Source organism: Ranitomeya imitator, chromosome 2 (assembly GCF_032444005.1).
Source record: "Ranitomeya imitator isolate aRanImi1 chromosome 2, aRanImi1.pri, whole genome shotgun sequence".
NCBI lineage: Eukaryota > Metazoa > Chordata > Amphibia > Anura > Dendrobatidae > Ranitomeya > Ranitomeya imitator.
Window position 1 is genome coordinate 361725888 of NC_091283.1, and position 13914 is coordinate 361739801.

Consider the following 13914-nt stretch of genomic DNA (forward strand, 5'->3'; position numbering starts at 1 on the left):
GTTAGGGTTATGATCCCTAACCCTAACTATTTCTGTTTATAGTGGGTTTTTTACTTTATTTTGATGATTGGCAGCTGTCACACATTTCTCAGCATGCGTTTAAAAAACGCAAACGCATGAAAAAACGCATGTAAACGCCGCATTTTTTTCACCACATGCAAAAACGCATGCGTCAAAAAAACGCAGCGTTTGCACGCGTTTACATGCGTTTTTTCACCATGCGTTTTTTTTTTATAAAACGCATGCGTTTGGAAACGCAAGTGTGAAACCAGCCTAACAAGATATTTTGTAAGTGAAAAAGTTAAGGTACCGTCACATTTAGCGACGCTGCAGCGACCTAGACAACGATCCCGATCGCTGCAGCGTCGCTGTGTGGTCACTGGAGAGCTGTCAAACAGACAGCTCTCCAGCGACCAACTATGCGAAGTCCCCTGGTAACCAGGGTAAACATCGGGTTACTAAGCGCAGGGCCGCGCTTAGTAACCCGATGTTTACCCTGGTTACCAGTGCTAATGTAAAAACAAACAAACACTACGTACTTACATTCCGGTGTCTGTCCCCCGTCGCTGTGCTATCCTGCACTGACTGTGAGCGCCGGCTGGCCGTAACGCACAGCGGAGACGTCACCGCTGTAATCTGCTTTACGGCTGGCCGGCGCTGACAGTGCAGGGAAGCAGAACACCGAGGGACATGACAGACACCGGAATGTAAGTATGAAGTGTTTTTTTTTTTTTCCATTTACACTGGTAACCAGGGTAAACATCGGGTTACTAAGCGCGGCCCTGCACTTAGTAACCCGATGTTTACCCTGGTTACCAGTGAAGACATAGCTGAATCGGCATCACACACGCCGATTCAGCGATGTCTGCGGGAGATCCAGCGACAAAATAAAGTTCTGGACTTTCTGCTCTGACCAACGATGTCACAGCAGGATCCAGATCGCTGCTGCATGTCAAACACAACGATATCGCTATCCAGGACGCTGCAACGTCACGGATCGCTAGCGATATCGTTGTGAAGTTGGTCAGTGTGAAGGTACCTTTACTGCAACAATGACAGAAGATGTGTTTGAAAGACAGCTCATCGGGCTTGTTGTGAAGGACTGTGTACCATTATCATTATTTGCATGACCAGCTTTAATAGCTCTTAATGGAGAACTGGCTCGCAAACTTGAAGTTTCTCTTGAAAGAAAAAGTATTAGAAGATTAGTGATTGAAGAAGCCCTTAACCAAAAGGAAGATCCTAAAAAGACTCTCAAGAGATGCTTTGTATGTCTTAAAATGGATGCCTGCACACGTCACAGAGGGAACTATTTTGCTATCAATGTTCGATATGTTTGTGACAACAAAAAAATTGTTACTAAGACGCTGGCAGTTAATGATACTAAAGCTCTTCATAGCAGCCAGTTTCTCCACACCTTAGTGGAAAAAGTTCTGCAAGATTATGAACTAAAAAAACAGGTTCTTGCTAGTGTAACTGATAATGCTGCAAACATGATAAGTGCAATTATGAAGGTGAACAGCAGCTGGAAGAACATTTCACATTCAGTATGTTAGAGATGGAAGGCCACAGTCCTATTTCCATAACGGAGGAACAAACAGATATTATTACAGAAGAACAGCAAAATGATTCTTTACAATTAGATGATCTTGTTGAAGCTGCTTCACACCTCTTTCCTATTCATCACATGCGCTGCGTTGTGCACACGCTGCAGCTGGCAATAAGAGATAATCTGCAAGAGGGACATGCTGGAACCCTGATTAGCAAAGTGAAGAAATTGGCTATTGCTGCCAGAACCCCTAAAATTTATTCCATCTTGAATAGACGTGCTGGAAAAGGTGCAATTGTGGATCAAGCCACTCGGTGGGGCAGCACCTATTTAATGATTGAGTGATTGCTTGAGCTGAAGCCCTTCCTTGTAGATATGGCCAACCCTCAGGTAACACTACATGAAGGCCAATGGACACAGGTGGCTGAATTGAAGGAATTTCTTCATCTCCCATTTACATTGACTAAAAAGTTAGGCCATTTTTATAAAGGAGTGGAAGAACTTGTCGTTTTGCCTGTCCCAAAGAGGAGGTTTAATTGCAGATGGCATTGCTGCTTCAACGAAACAGAGAAAGAAACTTCTATTAGAAAATAAAATTCTTCAAGCAGCTGTTTATGTGGACCAGAGTCATCGTATATTGCTGGATGATCAACAGATTACTACAGGAAAAGAAGCTTTGATTGAGGTAGCAGTTAGGTTGAGTGGGCTACAGGATGGCCAAGGGCAAGAGGACTCGGGTCCTGCCAGTGCTGCTGCTGCCATTTCTTCATCCTCATCAGATGAGGAGTTTGATTTCGACAAGTATTTGAACGACATGGAGCAGGCAAAGCGTTGCTGCAAGGAAAAAGATTCCACTCCCATAGAAAACAGATTCACCATATTTCAGCAACATTTTTCACTTGCTCTCAAAGAAGTAGAAGAGTTCAGTTGTTCATCAAAACTGACTGTGGACAAGGAAATTCCTTTATACCCTGAAATTGTTAGAGATGTCACCCATGTGGTTACTGCTTTGCCACCAACCCAATTTTGTGTAGAGAGGTTGTTCTCTAGCCTCAAAATAATTAGGTCAGATGTGAGGTCATCTATGAAGGAGGATCTGATGGAGACAATACTATTTCTCTGAACAAATTGATAGATTGCACAAATGCTATTCAGTACGTTTTTGTTGAAAACTTTTTTTTTTACACTTACTGCAGTGTATAATAAATTGTATATATGAAAAAGGTAATTTTGTTCTAAAGTTGTATTCCAATAAATATATTTTATGTTCTATCTAAATGGCTTGATTATTGTATAATAATAATGATTAAAAGCCTGATGTTATCATTTTACCACAGTAAATTTGTCACTTAAACTTAAACATGAGCCAGGGAGTCGGAGGCATGGAAATTGAGTAGTCGAAGTTGGAGATCTAGCCTACCGACTCCACAGCCCTGGTAAACACGAGAGAGTACAGTAGTGATGTAATTCCACACTGTGCTCCCAGTCTCAAGGGGGGAGAGCGGAGTGACCAATTACACTCCATTGCCCAGATCACACACTGCATCTGTAAAATAGAGATTAATAAAACACAACAAAAACCTAAGGTAGAAACAGGGCTGAGGGAAGCCCTGGGTCCACCTCTTACTGACACTAAGCTAAAACTGATTAGCATTCTGCCAGTGGGTATATACTGCTGGGGAGGAGCTAACCCTGTTTTTGCATAGTGTCAACCTCCTACTGGCAGCAGCATACACCCATGGTTTCCTGTGTCCCCCAATGAAGCGAAAGAGAAATAGAAATTTGAAAATTTAAAAATTTCGACAAATTTCCATTTTTTTCGCAGATAAACGCAAGTCATTTTGAAGAAATTTTACCACTATCATACAGTACAATATGTTACAAAAAACAGTCTGAGAATCAGTGTGATCCATTGAAGTGTTCCACAGTTATTACCACCTCATAAAATGGCAGTAGCCAGAATTGTAAAATTTGGCACAGTCATGAAGGTACAAACAGCCTTCGGGGTTAAAGAAGTTAATTCTGATATGACTGGACAAGACCACTGATAAAGCAGTGTCAAACAGTGACTGCTAAGAACCTGTGACTTCTTTGCATTTAGCAATTACTCACCTGGGTAGTCGTATGTAGGAATCTCCTCTTTACACCACTCATCACCCCTCTCTATAGTATTAATATGGGTCAGATCTTCACCCTGAAACAAATATTGTACAAGTCACAGACAGATGGAGAAGTCACATCTATGATCAGCTCTAATCCTGCCATCTCCACCGTTCTCATTACACAAGTATAAAACATATAACACTGGTGGATAAAACAATACTGAGCACAAGACCTTCACACATTATAGGGGAGATCTCATGACACCTTTTCTCCATCTACCTGATGATCCTGAGGAACATTGGGATCTTCTTGTTTACAGTCCTGTGGAAGAAGAGGATGGGGAAATCTCTCTGGTGTTGTCCTGGATCGAACTGGAAGAAACGTATACAGGGACTGAATTCATTTTTCACATACAGATAATTATACGCCATCAGTATTTACTCTTGTCTATTACCTGGTGATGTGAGGGTCTGGGGAACCTCCATCATTAGATCCTTGTACAGATCTTTGTGTTCTTCTAAATACTCCCACTCCTCCATGGAGAAATAGATGGTGACATCCTGAAACCTTATAGGAACCTGATACATACAATAATACCGTCATCACCCCGATCCCTTCATAACCTTACTGTGTAATGTCCCAGCATTCCCAGCAGTGTCACCTCTCCAGTCAGCAGCTCAATCATCTTGTAGGTGAGTTCTAGGATCTTCTGGACATTGATATCCTCATGTTCCAGAGGATAAGATGATGGCCCTGTGATTGGGCTCAGGGGCCTTCCCCATCCCTCAGACACAAAGTCCTGATAGCGCTCACTAGAGGTCTTCTTCACTACTGTGTAATCCTGGTTATGGAGACACACAAATAAATCTCACTACAGACATTTCCAGTGTCTTTACCTCTCCAGTTCTGTCCATCTGTTATTCCCATACATAAGAATGATGTAATGTGACGCCATCAGAATCTCTCACCTCTCCAGTAAGCCGGAAGAGGATCTCTAGGGTGAGGTGTAAAATCCTCGCCATCTTGTTCCTGTCCCCATCCATCCTTGACAGATGAATTAGGAAAATTCTTCTATATAAAAGTTCTCTGCTGGGAGGATCCGATATTGTAGTAATCTGAATGATATGAAGATGAGCAGATGTAACATCATAAAGGCTGCCATATAATAATACAATTATTGGAGGTAATAAAAGGAAATATCAGGAGATAAACGCGTAGATGTTGTATTTAGTGATGAGTGAGAACTAAAATGCTCGGGTGCTCGTTGCTCATGTCGAGCAAATTTGAATACTCGGGTACTCGGCCTGAGCAACAAACCCAATATAAGTCTATGGGAAACCCGAGTATTTTCACTGTGACCCCCTCGGGGGGACCTTTTAAGGTCTAAAAACATCTGAAAATGATGGAAACACTGCTCAAAATGACACAGGAACATCATGTGGATAGCACCTGAAAGCATTTCTGACTCCTAGGTCACAGCTGTAAGCAATGTTGTCAGAGTTTCACGCCATTTTTACAGGTGCACCAAAAAACAAAAACTAAACCAAAATGGATTTTGCTGGGAAATATGGGAAAGGTACATCCTTTCCAGGCTAATGACTTGCATATAAGGCAAAATAATTTACCCCAGACAAAAATGTTCCTCCACCACTTGGGCTAGGTTTGCACGCAGCGTTTTTGATGCGTTTTTCAACTTTAACATTGCTTTCAACCAATACAAATGCATTCACTGAGAAATGTCAACATTTAAATGCAAATGTAACATTTAACAACCCTAGCTGGCCATGTTGTGTTTGACACATAAGGAGACACATCTTGTTTCATTTATGAAGGAGGGACTCAAAGTCACAAAGCCTATTTTTAGAGGGGCATCAGGCGGCATTAATATTCTTAAAGGGCCATTATTAAACAGTGGGTCTCCTATGCTGTTATTACCTATGCAGTAAGTGGCTGGGCTGCCAAGAATTACAACGCACCTCAATACCCCTCTACCGAGAGGTACAGGAGGGCTTCCTGAAAAAATGTTGAAATAAATGCAAGGCCTGCCCTATTATCAAGTCATATGCACCCTAATAAGCCTTTGAACCCAGGTACTGGATGGCCACAGAAAAACCCACTTCACAATCTTCAGTGGGTCCTGCCTTACTGTTTCCTTATGCATTGAATGCAAGGGCCGCCTTGACCCAATTTTGCACACACCCCAATCAACCCTTGGAAGAAACATGGAGGGCCTCATAAAAAAGTCGCATTACAAAGGAGCGGGTCTCCTACACTCGTAATGCCCATACACTAAGTGTATGGGCTGACAAACATTTCCCTATGGGGGGTACATTTTTTAAACAATTTTTTATGGGGATCATAGACACCCTTGGCAAAAAATTGACTGGCTGTAGCAGCATGGAACATGTTAACCCTGGTGATCTAGTGGCAATGGATGATGAGATGTGGAGGAAGGCCTCATTAAAAACTAGGCCCAATTTAAAGGAGCGGGTCTCCTACGCTTGAAATGCCGATACACTAAGTGTATGGGCTGACAAACATTTACCTATGGGAGTTGAATTTTATTTAAAAAGTAACAGCATTGTTGAGGGCACGGGTAATGTTATAGGACACATGCTGGTGTAATGCCAGAATGGAACACTGGGAGAAATAATGTCAACTGGGGATCGAGTACCTTGGGACGGCCGCTGCCATCAGGTTGTGGAAAGCTTCCTTCTCAATGAGCCTAAAAGGCAACAGTTCAAGTGCAAGCAGAAAAGAAATGTTAGAATTTACGACTGTGGCCTGTGGGGCATTGGCTGGGTATTTCCGCTTGCGTTCCAATGACTGTGGTATAGACAACTGAAGGCTGTGCTGGGACAAGGACGTGGACGGACTTGATAATGGTGCTGCTTGACTGTGGGCATCAACATGTGCAGGGCTAGAGGCATCTTCACATGCACGGTGGACTGGGGATTGGCTTCTACGCAAAACAGTGGAAGAAGCATTGGTATCACCTGCAGACAGTGCCATGTGCCTGATCATGCTGGTGGTGGTCAGGCTGGTAGTTTTGCTACCCCTGCTGATGCGGACATGGCAGGTGCTACAAATAGCCTGTTTGGGGTTATCGACAGAGTCTTTAAAAAATAACCAGACTAACAGTTGGATCTAACAGTTGGAATGGTAACTTCCCTCAAGTTGGTGTCACAGGGAACGGATGCACACCTTCTGTCTGTGGCCACCACACTGCTTCTTCCTGCCTGTTGGGGTGATATGCCTCCTTCCCCATGCGTGCTGCTGTCCTCGCTCTGCATGATCTCCTGCCAGGTTGGGTCAGTCACTATGTCATCCACCAATTCGTCTTCCACATCCGTACCCTGCTCCTCCTCCTGACTTTCTGGCAATTATGTCTCATCATTGTCCACCTCTTGTGACACTTTCCCACCAATGCCTTCATGTGACCGTGGCGCTCAAAGCTTTGGGCATTGCTACATGCTATCTCATCTGGCCCCACTTCAAGTTGACGGGCCGAGAGTCCAGAATCTTTAAAGGGAAAACTGTACAGCTCTTTGGAGTGTCCAAGTGTGGGATCAGTTGTCTCAGGGAACTCGGCATGGTGGGAGGAAGGAGGATAAGGGTGAGTAATATCCGGTCCGTACTCATGGCTACTCAGACTTGACCGTGTGGATGACCTGGTGGTAGTGGTGGCTAAGTGACTGGAAGCATTATCCACTATCCAACTAACAACCATTTCACACTGCTCTGCCTTCAATAGTGGTTTATGCGGTCCCCTAGAAACTGGGAGAGGAAGGTCGAGCGCGAAGATGTGGGTCTTTGTTGTGGCCCACTTTCAGCATGGCCACGGCCTTGTCCTCTGCATGCACCATCACATCCACTTCCCCGTCCCTTGCCTTGCCCATTTTAAATGGACTACTTAAATATTTGAAAAGCTCAATACAAATGTGATAAATTTGGAGAAGACTTATATGTGATCAGTATGCCTGAAAAGCAACTATTTGGAGACCACAGATACACCGAGCGTTTGATGGAGATAACATAATGTAGATAGAAATTGGCGCGCACTCGGTATTCTACGGGAGCGAGGTGCCGGTGTAATGGACTATACAAGTCCTAAATTAACAGGGAGAATAGAATACACTGCACTCTCTCTCTATATATGATGCGATAATAGTGAAAATTTATTAAAGGGATCCTGTCACCCCGTTTTTTGAGATTGAGATATAAATACTGTTAAATAGGGCCTGTGCTGTGCGTTACTATGGTGTATGTAGTGTACCCTGATTCCCCATGTATGCCGAGAAATACATTACCAAAGTCGGCGTTTTCGCCTGTCAATCAGGCTGGTCTGGTCAGGTGGGCGTGTTCACAGCGTTCTTTTCTTCCCCAGGTTTCCGTTGGTGGCGTAGTGGTGTGCGCATGTCCAAGGTCCGGATTCCCTGTGCCCACGTGAAGACACAGCGCGCGATCTGCGCTGTCATTCCTTTCATCGGTGCGGGCGGCCATCTTCCTGGGGCCGCGCGTGCGCAGATGTAGTGCTCTGCTGCACGGGGCTTCAGGAAAATGGCCGCGGGATGCCGCGCGTGCGCAGAAGAGATCGCGGCGGCCATTTTCCCAAAGCCGAGTTTGCATCTCGGCTTTGGGAAAATGGCCGCCGCGATCTCTTCTGCGCACGCGCGGCATCCCGCGGCCATTTTCCTGAAGCCCCGTGCAGCAGAGCACTACATCTGCGCACGCGCGGCCCCAGGAAGATGGCCGCCCGCACCGATGAAAGGAATGACAGCGCAGATCGCGCGCTGTGTCTTCACGTGGGCACAGGGAATCCGGACCTTGGACATGCGCACACCACTACGCCACCAACGGAAACCTGGGGAAGAAAAGAACGCTGTGAACACGCCCACCTGACCAGACCAGCCTGATTGACAGGCGAAAACGCCGACTTTGGTAATGTATTTCTCGGCATACATGGGGAATCAGGGTACACTACATACACCATAGTAACGCACAGCACAGGCCCTATTTAACAGTATTTATATCTCAATCTCAAAAAACGGGGTGACAGGTTCCCTTTAAGGACATTAAACATAAGATTCCAAACGTAGAAAGCAACCAGAGGTTAAACTGACGTTGCGACTCTTCCCGAGTCTTAATCATATGATCGCTTGGTATGGAATGGATGGAGAGTAGAGGGAAATCCCTTGAGTTTGGAGAGCAAACTCTTCCTCAGCATTATGTTGGCATCCCTATATGGTGTACACCCCCAATAGCAGGGTCTGGCTGGCTTGTAAGATGAGCGGCGCTCCAGCGCCTGGCTGCGTTGGTGTCCAACCTCAAGGGATTTCCCTCTACTCTCCATCCATTCCATACCAAGCGATCATATGATTAAGACTCTGGAAGAGTTGAAACGTCAGTTTAACCTCTGGTCGCTTTCTACGTTTGGAATCTTATGTTTAATGTCCTTAATAAATTTTCAATATTGACGGAGATAAGACAATTAAAATATGTTGTGTTTTTTTTAAATTTTTTAAAAATGTAACCACAAAATAATGAGTAGACCAAGGATAGCAGACAAAAAAATACAACGTATGCCTGCAAAGCGAAGATTTGGACACCACAGATACATCAGGCATCTGACGGAGATAACAGACTGTATACATTTTTTTTTTAATTTTTCAAAACACTAAATACTATCTAGACCAATGCTAGCAGACAAAACAATGCAACATATGCCTGCAATGCGAAAATTTTGACACCACAGATACACCAGGCGTCTATTAGAGATAACAGACCTTTTAAATGTGTGGCCTTTTTTTTTTTTTAAGAAATTTTTTTTCTAAAACACTAAATAATGATTAGCAGAAGGCTATCAGACAAAGCAATTCAATGTATGCCTGCAATGAGAAGATTTTGACACCACAGATACACCAGGCGTCTGACAGAGATAACAGACTGTATAAAAAAAAATTAAATTTAAAAAAAAAAACAACATACTGAGTAGACCAAAGCTAGCAGACAAAACAATGTAGCGTATGCCTGCAAAGCAAGCATTTAGACACCACAGATAGACCAGGTGTCAGCCAGAGATAACAGGCAGATCAAAACGTGGCCTTGATTTTTTTGGGCCCACCAAAATTGTGTCAATAAGTTGGCTATGACACTAAAAAAAAAAATTGGAGTACGAAAATTTTAAGATACTTAGCGCAATGATATGCGTACAAATGTGTGGCGTGCAAATCACAGTGATAAATATAAGAACTGAAGCTAAATATTTTTTGGCCAGCTACATATTTTTGGGGCAGCAAAATGGTGTCCAAAAATGTTGTAAGACACTACAAAAAATTATATAGAATCCAAAAAAAAAGGACAGATATTTTGCACACTCACATCTGATGCCTGGGGCAAAAACAAATGTTTTAAATTGTTAGATTTTCACGCTCTTGTATGGCAATGACCTGGCTGTAGTCTGCATCGTGACCAAGCAAATAAGTGTCAGAAAAAGGGGACTATGGATTTCTTTCTAATAAAACGAGCAGGTATAAGCTGCAAAGAAAAAAAAATTGCCACAGATAAATGCAGCTAGGTATATATAAAATAAGCAGCAGCAGACAGTAATGGAGCCGTTATATGTATGCATTGAGATCTATGTAACAAACAAGGAAGGCGAAGATCAGGTTTCTCAATGTATCCGCGCTGACCACAGACGATGGAAATGTTCTTGAAACTTTATTGCCACTTCTTCAGGGCCAAAGATTTTCTTCTCACATTCTGCAAGGGGTTGTGACTTTTCACAACCTCTAAAGGTGAGTGCACCTACCGTGTATTGTCATCCAAATTATCACTTTTATCACCCTATGTGCGCTCCCTCTCCTTAATTTAATAGACTCCCCTGCCTACATAGCGCTACAATCTATGTACCCCCGAATTAGCCCTAAAAAGGACTGTTGGTTTATCAGGATTTGTTGACTGAACACTAGGAGACCCACACTAACTAATAAAAGAACAAATCTGACCCTATCTCAGCAGCAGCTCTCCCTACACTAGCTGAGTCCGGAGCAGAATGCGGTGAGCAGGGCGGCGCCAGGTCTCTTATAGACCCGATGACGCTGTGCGACCAGCCCATCACTATAATACCACAACAGAGATGGCTGCGGCATCACAGTGCATGGCAGACAATCCCTGCATGGTCATTGGTGCTCTAAAGAGCGCCAAAATTGCAGGGCGGAGACCCGAGCTCCTGACGAATAATCCCAGAAATACTCGGTGCTCGCCGAGGACACCGAGCATAGTGATACTTGGGCGAGTACCGAGTAGTGGCAAGCATGTTCGCTCATCACTAGTTACAGTCTCTCTTATTTTGCATGAACTGGAAAATAAGTTGAATTGCTGAGTGAGACATCTCCATGTTCCCAATCACTGGCTATGTTGACTACAACTTTGACAACTGATTGGCTGTAGGAGTCACAAGTTCTTTGGGACTGAGCAGGAATTAGAAACTGACAGGGACCCAAGCAGCAGTGGTATTTTTAGAGAGTACAGAAAAGCCTGGTGGAGTAGAATGGTTGTGTATGGGGCCATTAGTATCACACTGACAGGCAGGAATAATACCGCGCACTACAGTAGTACAGGGCATCACCGGAGCCATCAGAGGCTTGTATGTTGTATGATCGCACTAATGAGGGGTGTGGAGAAAAGCTGAAAAAGAAAAATAAATATCACAGTTTTAGAGAGAGAAAGAACATTCTACATTATTAATGAGGACAGAGAAGACATCTTCTATATATCTGAGGTAACTGAAAAAAAATGCATGAACTATTTTATTTGAGGCAGAAAGACAGAGGCAGAGACCCTCATATATCTATAGCATCCATCGACCGTCCGAGATTCTAATTTCCAGCTTTGGGAATCTGATCCCGGAGGTTGCTGGTATGTGCCGGGTCCATATATATCTGCAGCAGGAATGGGGGAAGGGAGCAGTTATTTATTAGGAGGCGGGTTGTGCCATATTGTGGGGGGCAACTATTACTATCATAATGTGTGTGTGTGTGGGGGGGGGGGGAAAGTCAGTACTGTGGGAGCATAATACTGTGTGTGAACAATACAGGTTTCCATGTTTCCTGTCTTTTATAGTTGGGTCATATGTATCTGTCAGAGGAAAAGGAAAAAAAGGTCAGGAGTCATATAAAGAAGGAACAAAAAATAACCAAAATAGTCTCAGCACTGAAGGGGTTACTGCCCAGTAATGGGGAATCTCCAGCACCTACCTCCACCTGCAGAGCCGCACACCACATATATGGCTGCTCTGTGCGCACAGGACCTGTGATGAGGTCACAGGAGGGGGAGGAGTCAGGGGTCACATGATCAGGGGCCTCATTGTATGCAGGACTCTGCTGTGCTGGTTGTCATGGTGCTGGATGAGGGGAAGTTTATGTGTGGGGTCAGGAGGGGTTTACAGGGTGGATGTAGCAGAGCCGTGTGTGTACGAGGTGTACGGAGCAGAGCCGTGTGTGTACGAGGTGTACGGAGCAGAGCCGTGTGTGTACGAGGTGTACGGAGCAGAGCCATGTGTGTATGAGGTGTACGGAGCGGAGCCATGTGTGTACGAGGTGTACGGAGCAGAGCTGTGTGTGTACGAGGTGTACGGAGCAGAGCTGTGTGTATTGATGTATGGAGTGGAGCCATGTGTGTACGAGGTGTACGCAGCAGAGCCATGTGTGTATGGGGTCTACGGAGCGGAACCGTGTGTGTACAAGGTGTAGGGAGCGGATCCGCATGTGTATGAGGTGCACAGAGCAGAGCCGAGTGTGCACAAGGTGCACAGAGGGAAGCCGTGTGTACTAGGTGTATGGAGTGGAGCCACATGTGTACGCAGTGGAGCCATGTGTGTATGGGGTCTACGGAGCGGAACCGTGTGTATACGAGGTGTAGGGAGCAGAGCCGTGTGTGCACAAGGTGCACAGAGCGAAGCCATGTGTGTACGAGGTGTATGGAGCAGAGCCGTGTGTGTACTAGGTGTACGGAGCAGAGCCATATGTGTACAAAGTGTGTGAAGCTGAGCCATGTGTGCACAGGGTGTACAGATCAGAGACATTTGTACGGAGCGGAGCCGTGTGTGTACAAAATGATTGGAGCAGAGCAGTGTGTACGAGGTGTGCGGATTGGAGCCGTGTGTGTACGAGTTGTGCAGAGCGGAGCCATGTGTACGAGGTGTATGGATCTGAGCCATGTGTGTATGGCGTGAGCGTAACCGTGCATCTATGACGCGTACAAGGCAGAGCCGTGTGTGTACGATGTATGCAGGGTGGACCCATGTGTGACAGGAGTGGAGTCCTGTGTATACAACACATATGGGGCGGATCTGTGTGTTGGGCAGTTAGTTTTGTGTGCACAGTGTGTAGGAGGGCAGGGCCATGTGTGTGCACAATGTGTTTGGGGTGGAACTGTGCATTTGTAATGTGTACAGGGGAAAAGGCGTGCATGGGGCAGAGGTATGCATGGAATATGTCTGGGGCAAAGCTGTGCGTGCGATGTGTCTGGGGTAGAGGTGTGCAGGCGATGTGTCCGGGCCTAGCCAGGACCTTTTTTGACACTGAAAAGGATGAGCCAACTCACGTAATCTGCCAACTTTGCAAAAAAAGTCGAGGTGAAAAGTGCAATAATTTGACTACTACATGTATGAACCTTCACATGCGCAATCAACATGCTTTACTGTGGGAATCCCACTGCTCAAAAATGGGGAGCAGCGGACCTCAACAACCATCAGCCACCACATCAGTCGCTTCTTCTTCCTCCTCCTCCTCTGTTACCGTTACAACTTTTGAGATGCAGGTCTTCGACCGCAGAACCTCGGGTTCTTTATCCGCTCCAGTCATGCTGACTGAGAGCCCCCATCAGCTGTAACGGAAGAGGACATGCCTGCTGTTTTTTACCGATCTCAGAACGAGCACGCCAGTAGTTTCTCGATCCACCGTAACATCTCTGCCTGTACCTCTCTCACTGTAAAACAGTTTGTCCAGTTCACCATACTCCGCCCTATCTCAGTACCGCAGCCAGCCCACGGTTCCGCAGTTGTGGTCACATAAAAGACTGTATTCTCCTACGCATGACAAAACTAAGAGGTTGAACTCCACCATCTCCAATCTGTTGATCACGGAAATGCTGCCTTTCTACCTGGTAGATACAGACGGTTTTCAAAAGGTGATGGCCGTCGCAATCCCCCAGTAACAATTGCCCAGTCACCATTACTTTTCTAAGAAAGCTGTGTCTGC

At 45.1% G+C, this 13914-nt stretch overlaps 1 protein-coding gene across 1 annotated transcript in view; it reads right to left on the reverse strand.

Annotated features, from left to right (window-relative positions):
- Positions 1-11950, reverse strand: part of LOC138663849 (oocyte zinc finger protein XlCOF8.4-like) — a 30921-nt gene extending 18971 nt beyond the window's left edge. The window contains exons 1-6 of the mRNA XM_069750202.1: positions 11911-11950; positions 4621-4767; positions 4314-4493; positions 4107-4230; positions 3932-4023; positions 3662-3743 (exon numbers count right to left, since the gene is read on the reverse strand). Coding sequence (XP_069606303.1) covers positions 3662-3743; positions 3932-4023; positions 4107-4230; positions 4314-4493; positions 4621-4767; positions 11911-11937 — 652 coding nt within the window. The 5' untranslated portion in view covers positions 11938-11950. The remainder of the gene's footprint in view (positions 1-3661; positions 3744-3931; positions 4024-4106; positions 4231-4313; positions 4494-4620; positions 4768-11910) is intronic.
- Between the last annotated feature and the right edge of the window lie 1964 nt (positions 11951-13914).